Below are 23,368 nucleotides of genomic sequence, written 5' to 3'. Positions count from 1 at the left end.
ACCCCTTGACCACAGATTACGTCTATGATGTATATTCATATATTATTTATTGATTATCGGTTATTATTTGGGCTTGATGAAACCGTAGGCTATAGTCGAAATATTGCAAATAAATAGGTACTAATCGAGATACATACCTAAACACATATTGTTTATCTATATTCTATAAGATTTAGATCATCGAAAACGGTAAATTGGTATAATAAAGAATTATTTTGTGGTAAGTATCTATAATAATTATATGTATTTGTAATTTGATAATCACATTAGACCCATAAAAGATAGAAATAGTTAGATCTAGAGAGCCTTGATATTAATATTAACTTTAATTAGGGCTCTTTATTAACATATTACATATCATTAATATCAACTATCAAGGCTCTCTAGTCTCTACTTCTCTAGATAGAAATATAGAATAGATAGATCCGTAAATGAATAGCCAATGCCCAATAGGAAATAGGTGCTTTTAAGCATAGTATAAGGAATATATTCCTTATACTATGCTTTTAAGCTTTTTAGTTTTTAGATACATATATAATACGCATTATGTATTATCAATGATTTTATACGTCTCTAATGATAATAATGTAACAAACACAGTCGTGAAACACCACGGATATAGAAACACGGACAAAAAAACATATGTAAAATAAAATGATAAGAGATTAGAGATAAAAACAATACATTTTTGGTTCAAGCATTGTGATTTGTGCTTTTTAGCTACTAGTCAATAACAGAAGTTGCGTATGCAATAATTTTCAATGAGTTGCATCGCAAACAATGAAACAACAGATTTATTAAAGTCAGAACGTAATAAAGTTGATATCATTTGAACAATCATGAAACAATGCAAAAATGTTATGTCTATTGTTATAAGATATAAATAGTTATGATGACTGAATGTAAAGTCCCTGTGTTTGTCAGTCCTCAATCATTAACTTTTAGTTTGGAGGACAAGCCATCCCACAGGCAAATAATTACACTATTTAATCCATACGACTTTCCAGTCAGATTCAAAGGTAAATTCAATACAATCTGATTTATTTCTATTTGTGTTTTTATGATGTTATTTGTTCATAGTTTTTTGTACATGCACAAAAAAGTATACTGTCGTTGAACCAGAAGGTTCAATAAATGCTAGTTCTCGAGTGGACATAGTTGTCAGGCACAATGCTCCTGCGCCAGCTTTCTGCGATATCAGAGATAAATTCCGAATACAAATGCAATATTATACAACCAAAAAAGTCATTGGACACAAAGATGTTGAAACAATATTAGTAAGGTCTTCTGACAATTTTGAGCTACCAGCTGAAAATTTTAAGCAATTACTCAGAACTGATATATCTGTTGATAACTATGATAATGAATCTGAAATAAGACAAACCACTAATACAAGTGAGCTATTTCAAATTTAAATTAATATTATTAATTATTATGATCCCTTTTAGACTTCAGTTATATAATATTTTATGTATGTTTAATAACACAATTGGAGTCTCATTAACTTCTGTTCCAGCAGGAATTCAAATTTAGTAGAAACCAATTATTTTTGGTCTTTGTCACCATATGCTATTATTCTAAGTTATTTTGGGGTTCAGTTATTGCCCCTAAAATTTTTATATTTTAATTTTACAAATAGTTTTGAGTTTTTACAAACAATTTATTATTTTAAAATTACCATTACTTGTTTAAAATTTTTTTTTTAAATTCTTTTATTAAATATTCAATCTGTTTTACAATAAAAAAAACAATAAGAAATAGGGATAACAAAGAGGGTATACAAAACATGAATAACCTGAAGAGGAGACAGTTCATCAACAGAACCTCAGAAATTTTTTTAATTTTTTTTTCCCCTAATTAAGGAGATCTCTAGCCCAGTTTCTTTTTAATCGACGGCGAGTTGGTAATGTAAGAGAGGACATATTTTTAATGACGGGGTTTGAATGATTTTTTAATTTTGAGTGGAAACTATTGTAGTGACTTTTTGCAAGCACATTTACTCTTGGTATTTTTAAGTTGTTGTGGAGGGCTGCATTTGTTAAGTACTAAGGGGCACCGGTGATAAGTCTAAGAGTGATTGACTGGAAGGCTTGTATAGGACGAATGTTTGCGAGTTTAACTGGGCCCCAACTTTGAATGCCATAAGACAATACTGGTCTGATGATTACTTTGTATAAGAGTAGTTTGTTTTTGAGACTCATGTTTGATTTTAGTAGAGGTCTAAGTAGGTGCAGGCGGGAGTTTAATTCTTTTCGTTTTTGTTTGATGTGGTTTGACCAGGTTAGTCTTTTATCTAGAGTTATACCAAGGTATTTAGTTGACTGGTGAAGCGGAATTGGTTTGTTATTAAACTTTAGTAGGGGGCATTCCCATTTGTTTAGTGAAAAATTCACCTGTGCGGATTTGTCATCATTAATTTTAATTCTCCAGTCTTTGGACCAAGATTTTATCTTATTCAAATGTAGTTGTACATTTTGAGACGCAATATCAGGAAACTTCTTTGACAAAAGTATTGCTGTATCGTCGGCAAATGAGGCAAGTAGAGTTTGGTTTGATGTTGGTATATCAGCAGTAAATATGTTATAGAGTGTAGGCGAAAGGTCACTACCCTGAGGAACTCCTACTTTTATATACTGAACAGTTGAGTAATAATTTTTTTGGCGAACGGAAAAAGACCGGTTTTCAAGATATGATTTGATGATTAAATAATATGGCGAAGGGAGAAAGTGTTTTAGTTTAAAAAGAACTCCATCATGGCAAACATGATCGAAGGCCTGAGATATATCTAGGAATACCCCGAGGCAGTATTGTTTGGTCTCGAAGGAGGCTGAGATTTCGTCTGTGATTCTGTGGATTGTGTTGTGTTTACGACAAAAAACAAATTGTTATTTTGGTAGTATATTTTGTTGGTCTATTATTGGAGTAATTCTATGTAGAATTAGTTTTTCGAAAAGCTTTACAAATGTGGGTAGTAAACTGATGGGACGATACGAACTGGTGAGGTGCTTTGGCTTATTGGGTTTAGAGATCATAATGATAATTGAATACTTCCATGTAGGAGGGAAGTAAGATAAACGAAGCATAGCATTATAGATGTTATAGATGTGAGTAAGAAACAGAATTGACTTTTTTGTTAGGTTTTTGGCTATTTTATTTGTAATATGATCATGTCCAGGTGATTTTTTAAGCCAAAGCTTTTGAATTACTGAAACAATTTCAGCAGGGGAAATTGGTTTTGCGGGAAGAGACATGGGCAAATGGGAGGACATGAATGAATTTACTCTATTGGTTTGATCTGGTTTAGAATTTAGGTCAGGGTGAGGAGAGAATATGGAGGACAAGTGATTGTCGAAAAGATTTGCTTTCTCTAAGTCAGAGATACCTAATGATTTGTCAGGTCGTTCGAGTGGAGGTATGTTATCACGGTGATTAATTAGTCTTTTGGTTGTTTTCCAGAGGGAGCCATTTTTGGGAGTCAGAGTAATTAAATATTTACTAAATTGTTCAGATCTGAATTTTGATAATTGAGTTTTAAATCGGTTATGGGATGGTTATAAATAGTTTTGTGACTAGGATATTTTGTTCTTTGCCATAATGATCTAGCCTGACGTTTAGCTTTTATATGATTTACTAAGAATGGTGGAAATGAAGTATGATGTTTTGGTAGAATATTGTTGGAGGTGTGGGAGCTGGTGTTTAATGCTGCATTTTGGATTGACTTGGTTAATGTGGAGATTGCATTATCTATATCTAGAGGATATTTTAGTGGGAAATTGAGAGACAGTGACTCATCTAATTTTTGTTGAAATAGTTTCCAATCAAGGGGTCCTGATGCAAGGGACTGTCTGTCAGAGGATACGGGACGGCCACATAAGGTTAATTGTAAGGGAGAGTGGTTACTTGATAGGTCATTTAGGTTTTTTAATTGGTATTTTAAACCAGTTGGAATTTGTGTTATGAAAAAATCGAGGATATCGGGTGATCTGTTTTCATGAGTATGCCAATAAGTCGGTTCGTCCGGGGAAATAAAGGACAGTTTATTTTTTTGTATTGAAGCGTAAAATAATCTACCTCTTGTGCTAGTGTATCTACTACCCCATTGGGTATGTTTTGCATTGAAATCACCTCCTATTATAAAGCAGCTAGGTACCAAGGCTTTGAAAAAAAGATTGCAATTTGTGTTCAGAGATTTTTTGGCCTGGAGGAAAATAAGCTGATGAGATTGTAACGTTTAAATGATGTATTTTTATTTTGATATTCGTTGCTTGTAGGTATAAATCATACGATTTATTGATATTTTGCAGTTGATTATAAAAAAGTGAGGATTTTATTATTATTGCAGAACCCCCGTGAGATGTGCCGTTGGGATGGTCAGCTCTAATAGTTGTATAGTTTTAAAATTAAAACATTAAAAAAACTATGAGATTCACTAGTAGGGTTACCATTTATAGTTGACAATAAAAGAAGACGTTTTTTTCAAGATCGTGAAAATTATTAATAAGTAGAATAGTTGATATTTAGACTTAAGAAAATAAATTAAATACTATAGAATTTCTTTGTGATTTAGAAATAAATAAGTACTAACACAGAATAATACAATTATATAAATACCTATATACTGATATCGAGGTGATTATAAAAAAAATTCACATTTCATGAAAAACCCTGACATTTTCCAATATTGAAAAAAACCCCCCGGACGTTTTTATTTAAACTTAAAAAGAGGACATCTGGTAACCCTATTCACTAGATAATATTTCTACTCCTAAATTTTATGATAGAAATTTAATATTAAACATATCAGAGTTACATGGATTATTCAGAATGTACAATTTGCTGTTTTGCGTTTTTAAGACTGAGACAATTAAAATTATGCAAGTAGATGTAGCGTGCGTTCTTTTAAAGATAAATTTTCATATTTAAATAGACATTTTGAAGTGTTCCTGTTAAATATCCAACATAAATTATAAAAATTATTTGTAATCTCTTAAAAATGTTTTAGATACTCCAGGACCAAATCTCACAACTCTATTTATGGCTGGTATATGTATTTGCGGATTACTTTTACCATCATCTGAAGATTCAGATATTCTGAAATTTCGTATTTCTTTCAATTTAAAATTAGCATTAGCTTTTGTTTTGGGTAAGAATATATTATATTATAATTGACTAGAGTTAAAGTAGCAATATTATAATGTGTTCATGCAATCATATAATATTAACTATATTGTATTTAATATTTATTATTTCAGGTATGACTACAATAACAATATTACAACATCAATAGTCCACAGGGATATTTTTACTAACACATCCGCTTGTTGACAATAGTTTTGAAACTGATTTGTACTCAATATGCATGTTTCCATTATTAGTTGTAACTTATAAGATATTAATTTACTCTAAAAGCATTAATCTACTTAATAGATTTATGTGCTATGCTTTTATTTTACATTTTATTGTTTTGATGTAATTTATTATTGATTATAGTTTTAAGATCTATTATTTTTCAAACCTTATAACCAACCTTCAAGAATTTCAAAGCCATACAATTTGCACTAATAGGTAAATAAATGTATTAAAGCTATAATACATTTTTGTTTGGACAAACACTGCCGCCATATTTTTAATCTCTTATCCACCACTAGATGATTGGGTTGTAAAAAAAAATTGTATATAATAAATTGTATTTTTATTTATGTTTATTTTTTAATTAATATTTAATTAACTTTTTTCAATAAAGAATCTTTTATATATAATTCATGCTGGTTTTAATTAGTGTAATTTACATTTTATAAACACTAGATACTGATTTGATACTTTCATTATGTGTTTTATATTCTAGAATTGTATTGGGTGGCAGATTTAATACTCTGCGTAATGTATCTCTTATTCTGTTAGTAGCCCCTTGATCATACGAAGTCTTATTCCAAATTGATATAATGTCTTCCTAAAATAAATAAGTTTTATCATTAAACATACAAAAAGTTATAGTTAAAAAATGTATGACAGCTTACTTGAAATCTCAAAGAAACAACAGCTCCGCATATCTCATCACCCACCATAAACTGTTCGCCTAACATCGCTAAAATGAGATTCTCCCAGCACCTGGATGCTAGGCCTTTACGTATTCGTAAAACCCATTTTCCTCCCCTGGCATTTGATTCATCCTAAAAATATAAAATCAAGTAAAAAAGTGATTTATATTAGATTTTTTAATATATGAATATGACCAATAAAATTACCTCCCACATTGGTTTGATTCCAACTTTAAATAAATGGAATTCACTGTGTGATTGCAAGGCACACGGCCTTACCATATGACTATATATAGTCCAAAATTGTTCAACTGAACCAAATCTCGCTAGATATTTAAGATTTTGATCATAACTAGGGGTATTTCCTGGCTTACCGGGAAATCTACGACTAAACCAAAACCAATATTGATGTTGAAGTTTATGATCTCCAGAAGGTATTGACAGCGGTATCTAGACAGAATTAAAAAAATATTAAAATAAGGTTAATTTAAATTGTAGTATTTTTTATACTATTTTTCACATGACCCATTGTATTATTTTATTTGAATTGTATTCAAAAGTTATGAAATATAAATAATATGAAGTGGATAATTTTTGTGTTCAAAAATATAGTTTAACTTATACAAAAAAATGTGTGATATAAATAATCATACTCATAATTCTATGTTAAGGTTAAATTTTTTTTATTATTAAATAAATAAGTAACATTTACAATCTGTACAATAAAAAAAAGTTACAATAAGCAAATAGGTGAACATATTATATTGGACATAGTGACGTGGAAAAGAGAAGTTATCCAGCGAGAGTACCTTTTAGACATGTTTCGGCTAAATTTGACAAGACCTTATTTAAACTAAAAGTGCACAACACCAACGTCTTTAAGACAGCAAGGTGGATTATTGGGGATTATATGTTATTGAGCAATTAATGAATTATGGTGCAGAAGTAATTTTGAGTAGAACTTTTTATGATGCCTTTTAACTAAATTTTTAACTGATTTGATGCTTTAGTCTTTGTGTAGGTTAAATTTAAAATCATATTTGTATTTATTTCAATTTTATCAAATAATTGAATTACTTGTTCAAATAATTTACCAAAATATAATTCATAAGCTAACCTAATTATTAAATTTACTACTACTGAATTTTCAACATCAATTGGCAAATAAAAATAATATGTTTTCCGATACTTTAATTTTTAAATGTACAAATATATTGATTTCGAACATATTATGTCTACATAACTAGCAGTCTAGAATAACGAGATTTATTTTTATTGGGCATTGTATTTCAATATTAATCATTGAGTAAAATATTACTTAGAAGATCAAAAAAATATATTTATTTATAAATCACATTATATCATACTTGATACTTAAATTTTTTAAAAATTGGTCAACCAATAATATTAATAGGTATTTATTACCGGATCACTTTATAGGTTTTAACTACATCTTCAACTATAATTTTATTGTTTGACACATTTTAAGATGAGAATCTTAACATAAAACCCTTGAGCCAGATGAACACAGAAGATAATCATATTAGGCTGTAAAACCTTACATATCATTTTATTAATTAATTTAAATAATTTGTTTGTGTTACTACCTCAAGATATTATCTTATTCACCTTAAACTTCATGTAAAAAAATGAAATGTCATAAATGATTTATTACCTATGTAAGTTTAGAAAATCTAACTTGTTTTTCATTGATCGCTCAATTCATACACATACCCAAGTTAAAAGGGAAATAACTTTTATGCATTGTACATTGTTAGAGACCTACATTATTTAACAAAAGAAAACAAATAATACTATTTGCATCAATAATTCACTAATTTAATCATATTTATAACATTTTAACCATATATCCGACACACATGTTCTTGGCACAATAAGATGTATGTAAACGTATATTGAAATAATTTGAAATGAGTTAGTAATCATTCAAATTGTTTCGATAATCATTCACATAAATTATAAATCTACAATATAATATTATCATAAATAATTTATACTAACATTAATTAATTTGTCGGCAAGCGTCATATCTTTGGATGTAGTGTTCTCGTCTTCACTCACAGTTTTTGATCTAAAATTAAATATATTAAATGTTTAATACCTTAAACCAATTATATTAATCTTAATACTAACCCTTCAAATTTACTAGCCATAGTATTTTAATTAAATACAGTAATATTAAGGTTTATTCAACTATTTCAAATATTTACAAAATATGGAACTCTAATATTCACAATTCACAAAATTCACAATGGTTTTGAACACGTTATCATGGGAAATGCTCGATTTTTAGTTTATCGTGTTGTGGCGATGTAAACAAAAAAAAAAAAATGATCAGTGATAAGCAATAACAGTAATTTTATAAGATTTGAGATAGTAATTGTGTAATATGTATGTAATGATTTCAAAAAGTTTTTACCTTGTAAGTTCTATTTTTAAATGTTTATGACAATAGACTTATCGCCACAAAATTATCAATTATGAGTGATTCCTGTAGTGAAAATACTGACTTCTTAGTGTCACTACCGTCTGATTTCTTTCAAGTCCACACTTCAGATAGTGAAACGAATGAAGACACAGTCACAGAAGAGTTGTCTAACAGCTCAAATAGTTTCAAAGGCGTAATTGACAATTTAGTGACAAATTTAGATACTTTATCAAATCAAATTAATGAAATTGAACAAATGGAAACTAGTTACATCAGCAATGGTCTGTCCAGTCCTCTTAGTGCTTCCTCTCCTCTTAAACGAAATGCTGAGAAAAAAATTAACTATAGTTCCATTGATTCGCTGATGCATGAAATGGTGAATACTTACGATTACAATGATAAGTTATTAAGAAATATAGATAATGGCCATCCTCAGCGTAATGTCAGTTTTCAAGAAAAAGATGTTGGATCTCCTGTTATAACCAAAAAAACTAATTATGATGGATTAGAAGATAACAATTTACAGAGGTACTATTTAATTTATTACTATTTTTTATATGATTGAAGGTAATATGTTTCTATATTTAAGTTTATGTGACAACTTGGAAAATGTAACCCCACGTGTAACTACAGCTTTAAGTGATTACCAAAAATTAGACTCTATTTCAAAAGAAAATTTGTGGTTGAAACTAGGAAAAGAAATTTATCGCAGACAAGTAAATATGTTTTTTGATACTTCATCTATAAAATAAATAAAATGATGGAATAATATTTGAATTAATAATTTGGCAAATATATATTTTTTGATATTTGTTGTTACAGAATATAGAAAAAAAAGTTATAGATTTAGAAGAAAAGTTAAAAAATTATGAAAAAAGAATGATTGAATATAAAGAAGAAGATTGTCAAAAAAATAATCTTCTTGATGATCTTGCTGCACGATCAGCTATGATTTTAAGTCAAGTAAGAGCATATAGTACAATTAATGAAAAAATCAACAGAGATTTACAATCTGAGCGCAAGAAAAAAAAAGAAATTTTGGAAACAGTGAAAGAAAAAATCGAACATTATAAAAGTGACACAGCTAAAGCAATTTCTCGAAGTAATTCTTACAAAGTTCAAACAGAAAATGCTGAAAAAAAGTTAAATGAATTATTAATCAAATGCCAAAAAGTAGAAGAACAAACCAAACAATTACAAATAAGTTTTGAAAAAAAAAATGAAGAAAATGATTTGCTTAAAAATGAATTAGTTAAATTACAAGAAAAAAATATAAACGTGAGTTTAAAAATTCAATAGAGATTACTTAAATGTGACATCAAAGGGACTACATAGTGTCATAATGTGATTACAGTAACTGATAGGTTAACAAATTAACTTAAGAAACACAGCTAGGACTTGAAATACTGTGTGTACTGTGTAGTAAGCAATACGACATGTTAACCGATGATATATTAAATAATTAATGCTGTAGTAATTTAAAACTTATTGTTACAATAAAATCAATATTATTTGTTATATTTTAGATAGCCGAAAAGTGCAATGAATCAATGAATAAGTGTAGTAAGTTGGAGAAAGAAGTACTAGTACTAAATGAAGAAAAAAAAATATTATGTGAGAAAACTTTAAAATATGATCAACTTTTAGATCAAAAACATAGAATTGAAGAGATTGTTGATCAAATGAAAAGTACTGAGGTATTTATATTAAATTAATAGTATTTGATAAAAAAAAAAATATTTAAATGTTTTTATTATCATAATTATTGTACCTAAATATTATGATCTAGGCTCAAACTGCTGAGGAACTTAATGCAGCAAAAGAAGAAATTAAAACTGTGAAAAATGATCTAAAAAGCTTTTATCAAAAACAGCTAGATGCTATGCTGGCTGAAAAAGTATCTGATTATCAGCGTAAATTAGATGGAATTGTTCAAATTACAAATGAGGAAAATAAATTGATAAAACTTCAAATGAATAATCAAATAATTAATTTTAAAGAGAGGTTAATCAAAATAATAAATTATTTAAAAAAAAAAAATTAAGGTTTTTTATACTTAGGTATGAAAAAGAAATGGCACAGCTCAATTCAAAACACAGAGAAGAGTTGGAACGTTTTGAAGTTCTTTTAAAAGATAAACTAGAATGTATTTCCGCATTAGAAAAGCGTTTAGAAGCCGAAGTTCAAGAAAAAAGACAATTGGTTAAAAGTGTGATGGGAGTGGTAAAAAATGTGAACATTGATAGTCAATCAAATTCAGTAAGCAGATACCTAATTAAATTAGCTTGAATTTTACCATGCTTTTCATATTACAGTGGAACTTTGTTTAACTATCACTTGGTTAATCATCACTCCGATTAACTGTCATACTCAAAAATAAATATTTATTGCTATTGAAAATTTTTGTGTTGTTATAAATAGAATTTAATAATTTGGCATACTCATTCGATAATGTGTGACATATTTATTCGCTTGCATATGAGTTTCATTTTTATCACCAAGTCAACTGGTTTATGTATTACGGTTGGAAAAATTCATCATCTTTATTTAGACATTTAATAGTCTATCCAACTGTTTATTTGAGTATTCGTCAGAGCTTTAGTCCGGTTCCTGCCACAAAATCGTAGTTCCACTGTATTATAATACTGATAGACTGATAGATAATAAATTATTCAAATTCTTATAATATTTCAGAAATTAAATAGTGATATTAAATACCAAAGAAAAAAATTTAGTAATAATAGTAATTCATCTTCAAAATTAGAAGATGATTTTTCATTTTTTGAACAAGAACATTTATTACACCAAGTAACTCCAACAGAATTAAGAAAGCAGATTGAAATTGTAAATGAAGTAAACAGCGTTTATTATTCTATAAACACAAATCTTATTTAAATTTTTTTTTCAGCTTTTAAACAAATATCCTGGAAATCCGTTGAAACAAAATTGAAAATTTCATTGTATAATTTAAAATTATTGTTTGTTTGAGTATTACTCACAATTACCAATTATATTATTAATGTATATTACTATTGTTCCTTCACAAATTTATTTATTTTAATTATATAATTTATATATACAACTGTAATAGCTTATAGATTTATATACCTTTATATAACTTTTTTAAATTTTATAGCAAATGTTTTTTTTTTTAAATTAAATTATTGTCGATCAAAATATTATTTGTCAATGCAAGTAAAAATAAGTTAAATTATTATATGTATAATTATATTTACCATATGTACACTATAAATAAAATGTAAATAATATTTATATTATCACAAAAACATAAACTTTAGTATGTTCATTGTTTAGAAAATTAATTTCTTAAAATATGAAGCATGTTTAACGTTTTATGAATTATGAATGGAATTTAGATCAGTATTAGTAGAATAAAAAATAAAATCCAAGCTTTAATCTAAAATATTTTTTTATGGACGTTTGACGAATTTCATCAAATCCTAAAAACTTGGTTAATTATTTTATAATTAAAGTCAAGAAAGATAAGTTTTAATTTATACAACAAACTGTCGTTCTGATTTTGCTGTTATCATTTCTCGATAATAGAACGAATGAAAATTAGCGAAAACAAAATGACAGAAAATCTATCATCTACATTTTAATTTTAATTTATACCGACTGTGTGCTAACCATGTGGAATTACAGTGAAATGTTGTAGGATTCGATGATATTATGTCTATGATCAATGATCATTAGTCTTCACTCGTAGCTGGGCTGAATTCGTCATTTAAGTCGTACAACGATACTCTTATACAGGGTGATTTTTTTATCATAAACAACTTATTATTTCAAAAAGTATCAATGTTTTTGAAAATATTTTTTTACAAAGTTTCATGTTGCTTAAAAAACAACGTTTTTATTAAAAAATTATGTTTTTTTTAAATATTTTTTATCCTTATAATTTTTTAAGTTTTTTAATTTTTTTAATGACAGCCTAGAGTTTTAATTTCATATTCCAAAGCAGAATATTTTTCTAAATATTTTGATACGTAAAAATCGAATTTTGGACGAGTAGTTTATGAGTTATAAGTATTTAAAGTTTAGAGAAGTGGAGTAGTGGAAAAACATTTTGCCCAACGTCGGTTTCGATATAAATTTCCGACTCTTAACCAACTCTCCCTGGTATGTCAAAAACCTCAATCTTCACAATGACTTGAAAATTCCAACTATCTCCGAAATTGCGTCAAATCACTGCCAAAAATTATGTTTTCTAAACTATTAATCATTCAAACCTTCTCATATCTAACCACTCTTCCCACTCACTCAAAGATAACCCGTTTTAAGTTTTTTACTTTTTTGAATGACAACATAGAGTTTTAATATCATATTTCAAAGCAGAATATTTTTCTAAGTATTTTGATTCATAAAAATCGAATTTAGGACGAGTAGTTAATGAGTTATAGGTATTTAAGTTTAGATTGGTAGAGTGGAGTGGCACGGGGTTACCCCGCAAAATGTTTTTCCACTACTCCACTTCTCTAAACTTTAAATACTTATAACTCATAAACTACTCGTCCAAAATTCGATTTTTACGTATCAAAATACTTAGAAAAATATTCTGCTTTGGAATATGAAATTAAAACTCTGGGTTGTCATTCAAAAAAGTAAAAAACTTAAAAAATTATAAGGATAAAAAATATTTTAAAAACATAATTTTTTAATAAAAACGTTGTTTTTTTTAGCAACATGAAACTTTGTAAAAAATTATTTTCAAAAACATTGATACTTTTTGAAATAATGAGTGTTTCATGATGACAAAAACACCTTGTATATGTGCCTATACTTATACTGGCTTAATGTGTTCTTTGCAGTGTTTCTTTCAGGTACTTAAATTTGAAGAATAGTAAAAAAAAAATCTAACTTTATGTGAAATGTTGTGTATGACGTATCTATTTAATTTAATGTTCACAATCATAACAGACTAGGTACCTATTATAGTATAATAATGTGATATTGTGTAAATAAAATAATACGTATTATAATTGCTCCTCCGATTTTTTCAAATGCTCCTCCGAGGTAAATTGTCTGAAAGAAACACTGCTGGTTCTTTGTCATGTGAAACTTGTTATACAGACATACAATATATTATTTAATCACAGCTAGGAAAACTTTTGTCGTATGTCTGCGATGTATAGACAATAACCATGTTGAGTACGTTCAAATTCAAAAAATGAAGAAGTTGTTAAAAAACCTTCAGATCATAATCCTGTACCAGCTGTGTCGTCACCAGAACTTTTAATGCCCGTGGCAAAATAATCCAATCGGGCCCTTAGTTTTATAAATTTGGAGGAAGGTGATATAAGGAATAGCCTACAAAAAATAACCACCTACAAAATTCTACCCTTTAAGGTTACAAATAATAAAAAACATGTTTAGTGTATTAATATTTGTATGGTAAAATTGTATTAAACATTTTTCGATTTAAAAAATATATACAATAAGGCAATACAAAATTTAAATATTCAAAATTTCTTCTTTTTTGCTTTTGCTTCGGCAAACAAATCGATTAAATCTTCAAAGTCTTCTCGAGCTGTTTCTTGTTCGATTGAAATTAACGCCAGGCGCCCAGTCCACTTAAGCGATCTTGCATCATTGTACTTCTTAAATATCCTTAAATAATTTTTAGTTTGGAAATTGACCGTTCCGAGCTTGCAGATGTAACAGGAATTGTCAAAAATAATAAAAGAGCAGTACATACTTCTGGGAAACTAACTGTTAAAGAATGATTTTTTCACGTATAATTTTCCATTACAACTATGATAAATAGTGTTAATTTTTTGATTTTTTTTTTATACACATACAAATGTATTAATTCAATATTCGGCTTTAATTATATTATATCCTTACAATTTTTCTCTCTATATATTTTCGCTAATATTTTTATTCACTCATTTTTTCCTCTTTTTTTCATTTGCTAGATAATTCACTATACGCATTCGATCTTTTGTCATAGAACCGATGATTTTGCTATAGGTTAAGTTTTTAATGTATTAATACCTATATACTAACATCTAATAGTTTCTTTTCACCACGGGTTAAAAAATTTAAAATAACCATATTGAAAACTTTTTTTTAAATTCGAAAAAAGTAAATTTGTAAAGTAATTTATTTATAAATTCATAATAAAGGAAGACAAACAAATTTGAATTCGATTGAATTTTGAATTAATGGAAGAAACCTATTCGACTTAAGCAACTTATATTTTCCATAATACATTTTTAAATTTTTTAATACACCATATAATATTGCAGTAAAATTGTACCTATGGTTTTCAGTTATTCATACTTTTTCTTTTTAACCATATGCGTGATCCAGGGTAAATTCTTGGGGGACAGCGCAGTCTGTGCAGGTAAAACTAAAAATATATTATGTATATTTTTAAAAAGAGGGGATTTATCTCCAACCAATAAGTAAGGCAAGTGGCAACAAATAATATAGTTATCAGTCTTTAAAAATAAATGATATTCAAATATAATTAAAACGAAAAGTGTAAAAATACAAAGATAAAAAACTTACAGATGTGTACTAACAAAAACAGTACACATAAAACAGTAATGGATTTGATTTTAACTTATAACAGAGGAAAAGGGGGAACAAAAATACACTATTCCCTCCTTGCCATCACTAGATTACGCTTATATGTTCACATACAAATTACAACTATTAACTACTAATCTAATTGGCTTTAATAAAGATAAAACTACTCGTCAAAATTATATTTATTGTACATTTTTTTACTTGCATTACAATATTGTTTATTAAGTAGGTAGGTACAATAAGCATCAACCATCAACTACACGCACAAGTCAGTTTTATAAGCCCGTGATCTTTAAAATGAAATTATAAGGTGACACTGGGAATATATCGCATATTTTAGAATTAAAATCAATGTTAAAGCTCTAATTTTGATAATTAAATAGGAATAAGGAATAAACTTGTAGTGCTATCTTTTGTATTAAATTTACTCATCTAATGAGACCGCAATTATTCACCATAGGTAGATTGTCTACCAGATTATATAGATAGTGATCCTCTGTCACAAGCGAGGCCACGAACTAAGATATCTTAGTTCGTGAGCGAGGCTCATGGGACAATGCTGGCGCCGCCTGGCACAGATATGGATAAATTATGCTATACTAAATTATATTTTGTGACGCCGTGGCCGGGCGGAAGGCCTTTTTGAGGGGACAACTATAGTATAAGTATTTTCATAAAAGGAAATAGGGAGAGCCCCTCTAATCCTATACCAGGCTACCAAAGGCGCAAATAGCGTTTGAGATTTCGGGGGGAGTGGCTGAAGCCCAATAGATACTAAATGAAGCATTTATGCAAGTAATTAACACCTACATTTTTTTTACCTACATAACCTAACGAACACGAATTTTGCATCATAAATTGTAAATAATACTGATAGCTTAAAAAATGTAGGAAATTTTTAGGGACTTATCCCATAAAGCTCCCACTTATTTGAACCTATGCAGGCTCCCCCCCCCCACACCACAAAATAAATAAATAAATAAATAAGAAAAAATATAGGAATTTTATAATTTTATTTTCATACATAGGTATTATAGGTACTTATTCTAAAAAAACGACGAATTATTTATTTTAGTAACCCATTTTTATATTTATGTGTTTAGAGAACTCATGGTAATAATGCAATGCCTGTGTTAAATTTGAATTTAATCGTATAAAATCATTGTATATGAATATCACAATTCTGAATCACACCAAACACCAATATCGATTTTGGCATTTTGCGTACACATTGCCGTTTTTCTTTATCTATTTTTTGTTTTTCCCGGCGTTTTAGAAAATTTAAAAGTTGACCTCACGAACTCACCACTCACCTATCTACTAGATTTCTTTAACCAACGGAAAAGATATTGAATTTGAAAATCGGAGCATTTTTGTGATAACTTATCGTCCGTCTTATCGTGTACAAAGACTCCCAAAAATAAAACACGTTCGCTAAGCATTTGAGAAATAATTGGACAGTAATTTTGTTTTAAAATCCTATTTAATTAAGAACAATTATTATTAGATTGTTAAATTAAAAATTATTTATGAACTACGAGGGGGTGTGGGGTCAAAGCTCCCACGAATTTGACTCATGGCAAAAGTTTTCATTCTTGCTCTGTGAATTCACTCAATTGATAAGAATTTTATTAGTGTGACGTTATCATAGACATATTAATATATTATTAATTAATATGTCTATTAATACGTTATTTACCATTCGTATTATTGAGGAAAATAGTACAACACTATCGTTAATACCAATATATAGAATATTTATATATATATATATATATACAATATTAAATTCTTAATAATATTATAGACCACAGATCGTGATATTATCCATGACAATACCAAAATTATTTGTTATCGGCAACCACCAAAGTAGCAAATCTTTTTTACATAATATTCTTATCAATATTTCACAGAACAAACTCAATTCAGTTTACAATTCCATAGAGTGAACTGTGAAGTTATGAGACAATACTTTGACCTCTAATATTTCCAATATTCATTTTTTTTTCATTTGAATATTATTAGTTTCATTAATCACTCATCAGTCTAACCTTCAAAATATTAAACTTTTTCAATCCATAAAACCTATTCCTACATAATATATTATTTTTAAATTACAAAGTATAAATTAATATGGGTTCCATGGGTAAGAAATTGTTTGAACAACTCAAGAGTAAAGAATTCCGTACTTATTTAATGAGGTGAACATTTATTATTTGTTTTTGATTCATTATGAACCCAATTGAAATAGTAAGTACCTATGCATTTTTTTTTTTTTTTTTTTATTATTATTTTAGTACTCATTTTTGGGGTCCAATAGCAAATTGGGGTATACCAATAGCAGCACTATCGGATGTTAGAAAAGATCCTGAACTAATTAGTGGTAAAATGACTGGAGGTAATACATTTATTTTTAATTCAATTTTTTATTTAGTCTTATTAATTTTATTTATGATGTTTTCTACATTCTAGCATTATGCTTATATTCAATTGCATTCATGAGATTTGCGTGGAAAGTCCAACCACGTAATATGCTTTTGTTCGCTTGTCATGCAACAAATGAAGTAGCTCAAGTGATCCAACTTTCAAGATTCATTAATTATAATTATTTATCTAATAAAAAGGATAAAAAAAATGAAATAGCTTAAGTATTCCATTTTTAAAATTATTTAGGTATACGACATGTATAATTTATTATTTGAATCAAAATTTCATTGTGATAGGCTTCTGTAAAATGCATTTATAGAAATGCATATTAAATGTAACATACTGACATCCACTTGTTACTTAATACTATTGTATACAAATATTGACAATACAACTTAAATAATGTATTCATATATTTTGCTCATTTTTGTGTTTCTTTAATTGTAAGAAAATGAGATATACTTGGCTGTTTATTACGATTACAAATTGAACGTGTATACTTTACTTTTTTGTGTTATTAAGTTTTTCTGTCTTATTATACCGTTATTTATTTTTAATAAATTATATTGGTAGCCTTTAACTGCAAATTTTTTTAATTGTCTGTTTGCAATATTATCTATATTGTGTCTGAATAATTATTTAATAATAATAATTTATTATTCTTTCACATACATCTCATATTTAACAAGAAGTTTTCCACAAGCGTTTTAAACTGTTTTGACTTCAAATATCTTGTGGATATTATCATAACGATACCTCTGATGTTATAGTCAGTTAATTATGTGATGATTAATAATTATAAAAAATAATTTAAAATCATCATTTCAATAGGAGTAAAATACTAAGATAAAAAACTATTAGTATTATTTAAAATTTATTAACCTTTATTGTTCAAAAGATATATTTTTTTTTACTAATTAATTATATAAACATCAAGGGACAATTATTTATACTAATAGAATAAATTATATAATATTAGTTTATATAGTCCATCTAAGTATTGTCAACTTAAGTGTGTTGATTAACATGATTATAAACAAAATACAAATTATAAAAATGATTATTACAATATTGTATCATAAAAAAAAGAAAAAAAAAATACTGATGCGTTTCTTACATTAGAAGTAAGAATATATGAGAATTAAAAACTTAATTATCAACATAAACGTAAATAAAATTAATATTTGATCACATTTAATGGACGGATTCAGTTTAAACTTAAGACATACATCATGCATGCACTGCATTTGTCAGTTTTAACTTATGTAACAAGATACAAAAACTAAAAATAAAATAAATGATAAATTTAAAGAAAGAGTATAAAAAATACATTTATGTAATCTATTAAAAATATTAGGTATCCATAAAAACTTAATTTTATTGAGAATATGTATGTCAAATCAAATGTTGAGTTTCATAGTAGAGATTCAGTCAAAATTAATTGAAATTAAAAATAAAATATTTGTAAGGTTATTGATCTATAACTTTTGGTAATTTTCAAACATCAATTTAACTTATAATATAATTAAATAATACATTTTTGATAGAACACATCAGTCTAATTTAAATTCTAGCTATTAAGCCCACATTAATAAACTACACAAGACTAATGTCATGACATAAAAAACATTACTAAGAGGAAGTGCAGCTCCAGCTATACGACATTTGAAAGTATCATACCTATGAAAAATCATAAAAAGTTAACAATATTCTAAAATCTATTTTAATCTACCAATTACACAATTATAAATACCTAGTTTTATTGTTATGTAACATGTGCATAAATTCATCTTCCATCATTTGGCCATCAAAATAAGTAAAATCTTCTTCCTCAAATGGAAATTCATAACCTTGTATACATTCGCATTTGTAACCACCGGTGTCATAACCACGCCCTTGTATTGGTACACACTAAAACATTAAATAGTATAAAAATAAAAATAACTTTAGAATAATGTGTTGAATAAAGTATCCATATTATTAAGAATGATGTTTATTTTCCTAGTATTTAGTTCAAAATTGTCAATTGTTTATAATAAAAGTTTTGAACCTTAAATAAATAAATAACATTTTCAGACATTCTCCAATTTAATTTAAAAATATGTTTTCAGAATCATGAGTATTTATAATATTATGTGTAAAAAAAAAATTTTGAAATTCATATTTTATCATTATAAGACAAAATAGTGTAATCAATTAATGACAATTGGTCATGCTCATAATTCATAATTTTGTATAAAGTCAAGTTATTAACATTTAAGCAAAAAATTTAGAATTAAAACAAATCAACTAAAAAAACAACATTGTGTTTTTGTATGAATACTTTATACAGTTATTCTGTATTTATTGGACTATAAATAATAAAAATTAATATATGGTCTTACATATGAACTACGTTGATCGCATTTATGTGTTCCTTTAAATGCATTGGGTTCATAAAATTTGTGGGGACATTGATTTATGTCCAAATTTAAAAGTGGCATGGTGACTGTAATTGCTCCTCTGAAAGTAAAATGTGTATTTTATTTAAAGTGATTTCAGCATTTTAAATTGTATTTAAAAGTGTGCTATATTGAATAAGAATACCTTAGATTCTGTTAAATATAAACAATAAGTTACATCATAAAATTAGATGTAGTTCAATTAACACAGAGCATGAGAAAGGAGACCATATCCGGCCATTAAATAAAAGAACTAAAGAATTAAGCAATGGGCCTCAATTACTATAAGGCACTAAACATATTAATATTAAATTTAAATAAAACTTACTTAAATTCCAATTTAACCTTGAGACTATCCCAGCCAAAAAATGGAACAGCATAACGAATGAACCAATCTTTTGCAGGACCATTACAATCATAATAAGGAGCTGACCAATAACCATGATCCAAATTTGCAGCTCTAAAATATTATTTCAATTACATATTAATAAAAAAGTATTTTTATTAGTTAGGTATTATTTATTAGCTATATTTTATTACCTGTAAAAGGTTGGATAATATTCAAATTTGTTCAAATGACCTCCTTCTTCAGTGTATCGTAATTTTAATTTTACATAAAACTTTTCTAAACTATCAAAATTAGTAGACCATCGTTGTTTTGTAAAAGTAAACCATTCTTTATTTGTATATACTTCATCTAAACATTTAAATAATTATTAAACTGATATCAAGTAATTATAATATGAAAGAAATAATAATATTAATATACCAGACTGGTTTAATCTCGCTAAATCTTCAACAAAGACCTTACGACCATAATTCACAGTTTTATAAGCATATGGAGCAAATAGAGTACGATTAGGAAATTTATTTGTATCCCAGAATATACCAGCTGACCATATTTTAAAATTTGCCATTACAATAGACAATGCTTCTCCAATCATTTCATCTTCTGATAAATGCTTGTCAGCCACTCTTGTACCAGAATAAACCTCTTTTGGATCTGATATCTAGAAAATATTTATAATATAAAATAAATGTACACAAAAAATGTTTCATAAACATAAAAATAGTTACTTGTAAGAAAGCACTAATAAAGTTAGCAAGTCGAACAGCCATTTTAGCTTCATTAGCAAATTGTTGATGGGCTCCAAATCCATAGTCACCTAAAAGTTGTAAGTCTTCCTTACGAAAACTAAAAATTCAAAAACTTTAATTTATTCTACTTCAATGTTATATGAAGTAACTTACTCATTGCAATTATTTGGATTTACGCCTCGTATGGCATTGATAACTTCATGAATGTTAATATGAGAATCTTTTAAAGATCCTAATCCTGGAGTAAAGTTTTTATACTCTGAATTTTTTTCTAAATATTGCTCACGTAGATATGGATCTAACTGACTTGGGAATACAATTTTACTTTGAAGCCCTAAAATGAAAAAAAAAACATATGTAAGCAAATGAATAAATTAAACTAAAACACCCATTAAATAGTAAATACATTAAAATAACATACATCCAATTCGTTTACAGTCAAATACGCCACTGTAATATTGTTCAAGTGTAGCCCGTTCAATAATTTCTCCCAGGAATGGACGACGAACTGTATTTCCTAATCGATAACCAGGTAAACATCGACATTGATAGCCACCTCGTCGAAAACCCCAACCATCCAATGGTTCACACTAAAGTATATACACATATATATATATAAAAATATGTTGTTATAATCAATACTAAATTATATTTATAAAATACTTACTAATGTAGTTTCTTCTTTACACTTTGCAGTATCTGCAAAACGATTAGGACCAGAATTTCCTGCACTTATAGGACATTGATTAATGTCTATCCGCTCAAAATCCATTTCTATTACTGATACAGCGGTATAACTAAATGATTTATATATTAGATATTAATAAAAAAAAACTTGGCTTCATTAAGGTTTTAAAAGAGATCATACGTAGGATATTCAATATGTCGAAATCCAGTATGCCGAGGATATATGTCAGCGATTGGTACAACAGCTGCCACCAACCACTTGTTACTACGTCCACAATCAAAATATGGTCTTGTCCACTTAATTGGACCGGGAATATCATCAGCTCCTGATACACAAATTTTTTTTATAATAACATAAAAATAATTCACATTTTTAGAAAATTAGATTGTAATAAAATATTGTAATTTTAAAAATTATTAAAAATTACCCGGTGGCCCATGGAATGTGTGTGTTTCATTTGTATTATTGGCATAACGAATTTCTACTTGGTAAGTAGTCTTAGTATCATGTCGTCCAACAACATTATCAGGAAGCCATTTTGAATACCTAAAATATTATTTTTTAAATTCATGTTATATAATATTACAATCGTTAAAAGATTAAAACAAATAATTAGTTACCATTCATTAGTTCCGTAATGTTTTGATGTATAATCCTGTGTAAGACTTTCATTAGAAAATGCGCCCAAATCTCTGACAGTAAATGTATTTAAGGTTGACATTTTTTCCAAATGTATAGGATCATTGAAATCGTCAGCTCTAATTATTAATAAATCATTATATTATGTTTATATTTTATTTAGTATAGATGAATTAATTACCGAAATGTCCTGGGAGCAAAGTAGGGAAATGTCTTATTGAAAAAACCTCTGTAAGATGGTGAATAAGACATATTTGGTGCAAAATATATGGCACTGGCATTAATGTGTGAATTAGCTGACACATCAGCAACTGTCGACAAGAAATAATACATCATACCTGGATCGTATGTATCATTGATTGCTGGACGTATAAATCTGGCTTGTGATATATAACTAAAGAAAAATCCTCTGTTTAATGCCATGTTGCTTAAATGCAACAGAGCCGTACGGTTGGGGAATACAGGATTGATCACAACATCTTTGATATCCGGTATATGTGACACAGTGTCTTCAGGCAAATATATTTCGCTCAACGGTTGAAAACCACAATTATCAGCATTTATTTTGTCTAATTTATGCCGGATTTCATCCACCGCATCTTTAGGTTGCCACTCGTACTGGGCGTTCGTCCAAAAGACGAACATAAACAATAAATAAGTCGGATGAAACATTTTTTGTCAGAGCGCTTCTTCAGACTTTTACACACATTTATAAAAAGAAAAAAAAAACAATAATGTTGTACAAACAAATAAAATGTTAAACAAAAAGTAATAATTAAGGCACTGAACGATTAATTAAACATTAAAAACATAATGATCACGACTATCGACGATGTTAATAGTCAATGTTGTATCTTAGTATCCTGTATTCGTTTTTTACAGGTGTAGTGTAGGAATTTTTAAATGTAACTGGGTGGAGTTGTTTTGTATGAAATTGTTTTGTTTACATCGAATGATTGAATAAAAAGTTCTAGGTTATCAACAGTAGATTTAATCACTATCATCTACCACTTGTTGCTGACAGTGCAAC

At 27.7% G+C, this 23,368-nt stretch overlaps 5 protein-coding genes across 6 annotated transcripts; 3 read left to right on the top strand and 2 right to left on the bottom strand.

The window, feature by feature from the left end:
* Positions 1-698: 698 nt before the first annotated feature.
* On the top strand, positions 699-5,759 carry LOC107168066 (motile sperm domain-containing protein 1-like). Its single transcript, XM_015517340.2, has 4 exons — positions 699-1,019; positions 1,081-1,395; positions 5,003-5,143; positions 5,253-5,759. Exons 1-4 carry the CDS (start codon positions 890-892, stop codon positions 5,285-5,287), a joined length of 621 nt encoding a protein of 206 aa, XP_015372826.1. The 5' UTR covers positions 699-889; the 3' UTR covers positions 5,288-5,759.
* Positions 5,685-8,351, bottom strand: eIF4EHP (eukaryotic translation initiation factor 4E homologous protein). Its single transcript, XM_015517339.2, has 5 exons — positions 8,193-8,351; positions 8,061-8,130; positions 6,246-6,488; positions 6,018-6,170; positions 5,685-5,950 (listed from the first exon to the last, which is right to left on the bottom strand). Exons 1-5 carry the CDS (start codon positions 8,210-8,212, stop codon positions 5,786-5,788), a joined length of 651 nt encoding a protein of 216 aa, XP_015372825.1. The 5' UTR covers positions 8,213-8,351; the 3' UTR covers positions 5,685-5,785.
* Positions 8,352-8,422: 71 nt separating this feature from the next.
* On the top strand, positions 8,423-11,780 carry LOC107168056 (uncharacterized). 2 transcript variants are annotated; one of them, XM_015517326.2, is made up of 8 exons: positions 8,423-9,015; positions 9,077-9,203; positions 9,310-9,765; positions 10,014-10,184; positions 10,277-10,491; positions 10,548-10,746; positions 11,182-11,340; positions 11,396-11,780. In XM_015517326.2, the coding sequence occupies exons 1-8, from the start codon at positions 8,540-8,542 to the stop codon at positions 11,435-11,437; spliced, it is 1,845 nt and encodes a 614-aa protein (XP_015372812.2). In that variant the 5' UTR covers positions 8,423-8,539; the 3' UTR covers positions 11,438-11,780. The 2 variants fall into 2 exon arrangements, with proteins under 2 accessions (XP_015372812.2, XP_015372813.2); XM_015517327.2 differs by having other exon boundaries at positions 8,424-9,015; positions 11,182-11,331.
* Positions 11,781-16,945: 5,165 nt separating this feature from the next.
* Mpc1 (mitochondrial pyruvate carrier) lies at positions 16,946-18,052 on the top strand. Its single transcript, XM_015517329.2, has 3 exons — positions 16,946-17,246; positions 17,343-17,443; positions 17,518-18,052. Exons 1-3 carry the CDS (start codon positions 17,179-17,181, stop codon positions 17,691-17,693), a joined length of 345 nt encoding a protein of 114 aa, XP_015372815.1. The 5' UTR covers positions 16,946-17,178; the 3' UTR covers positions 17,694-18,052.
* Positions 18,053-18,335: 283 nt separating this feature from the next.
* Positions 18,336-23,289, bottom strand: LOC107168070 (uncharacterized). The gene is made up of 14 exons (XM_015517344.2): positions 22,520-23,289; positions 22,320-22,457; positions 22,127-22,245; positions 21,880-22,024; positions 21,679-21,808; positions 21,433-21,601; positions 21,165-21,345; positions 20,991-21,108; positions 20,683-20,923; positions 20,454-20,610; positions 20,242-20,373; positions 19,857-19,974; positions 19,226-19,383; positions 18,336-19,152 (listed from the first exon to the last, which is right to left on the bottom strand). Exons 1-14 carry the CDS (start codon positions 23,008-23,010, stop codon positions 19,050-19,052), a joined length of 2,400 nt encoding a protein of 799 aa, XP_015372830.2. The 5' UTR covers positions 23,011-23,289; the 3' UTR covers positions 18,336-19,049.
* Positions 23,290-23,368: the final 79 nt, after the last annotated feature.

Source organism: Diuraphis noxia, unplaced genomic scaffold, assembly GCF_037042655.1.
Source record: "Diuraphis noxia isolate RWA-SAM2 unplaced genomic scaffold, SU_Dnox_SAM2 contig0003, whole genome shotgun sequence".
NCBI classification, from domain to species: Eukaryota; Metazoa; Arthropoda; class Insecta; order Hemiptera; family Aphididae; genus Diuraphis; species Diuraphis noxia.
This window is presented reverse-complemented; position numbering and strand designations above follow the sequence as displayed.

Excerpts from the sequence above, each read along its gene's own strand:
- LOC107168066 (XM_015517340.2), top strand. The coding sequence starts at position 890 with ATGATGACTGAATGTAAAGTCCCTGTGTTTGTCAGTCCTCAATCATTA. Across the intron at positions 1,396-5,002 it reads AAGACAAACCACTAATACAA|ATACTCCAGGACCAAATCTC; the intron begins GTGAGCTATTTC and ends AAAATGTTTTAG. Across the intron at positions 5,144-5,252 it reads AGCATTAGCTTTTGTTTTGG|GTATGACTACAATAACAATA; the intron begins GTAAGAATATAT and ends TTATTATTTCAG.
- eIF4EHP (XM_015517339.2), bottom strand. The coding sequence starts at position 8,212 with ATGGCTAGTAAATTTGAAGG. Across the intron at positions 6,489-8,060 it reads TTGCCGACAAATTAATTAAT|ATACCGCTGTCAATACCTTC; the intron begins GTTAGTATAAAT and ends AATTCTGTCTAG. Across the intron at positions 6,171-6,245 it reads GAATCAAACCAATGTGGGAG|GATGAATCAAATGCCAGGGG; the intron begins GTAATTTTATTG and ends TTATATTTTTAG.
- LOC107168056 (XM_015517326.2), top strand. The coding sequence starts at position 8,540 with ATGAGTGATTCCTGTAGTGAAAATACTGACTTCTTAGTGTCACTACCG. Across the intron at positions 10,185-10,276 it reads ATCAAATGAAAAGTACTGAG|GCTCAAACTGCTGAGGAACT; the intron begins GTATTTATATTA and ends ATTATGATCTAG. Across the intron at positions 10,747-11,181 it reads TTGATAGTCAATCAAATTCA|AAATTAAATAGTGATATTAA; the intron begins GTAAGCAGATAC and ends ATAATATTTCAG.
- Mpc1 (XM_015517329.2), top strand. The coding sequence starts at position 17,179 with ATGGGTTCCATGGGTAAGAAATTGTTTGAACAACTCAAGAGTAAAGAA. Across the intron at positions 17,247-17,342 it reads TTCCGTACTTATTTAATGAG|TACTCATTTTTGGGGTCCAA; the intron begins GTGAACATTTAT and ends TTATTATTTTAG. Across the intron at positions 17,444-17,517 it reads TAGTGGTAAAATGACTGGAG|CATTATGCTTATATTCAATT; the intron begins GTAATACATTTA and ends TCTACATTCTAG.
- LOC107168070 (XM_015517344.2), bottom strand. The coding sequence starts at position 23,010 with ATGTTTCATCCGACTTATTTATTGTTTATGTTCGTCTTTTGGACGAAC. Across the intron at positions 21,602-21,678 it reads GTAAAGAAGAAACTACATTA|TGTGAACCATTGGATGGTTG; the intron begins GTAAGTATTTTA and ends TATATACTTTAG. Across the intron at positions 20,924-20,990 it reads TTATTAGTGCTTTCTTACAA|ATATCAGATCCAAAAGAGGT; the intron begins GTAACTATTTTT and ends AATATTTTCTAG.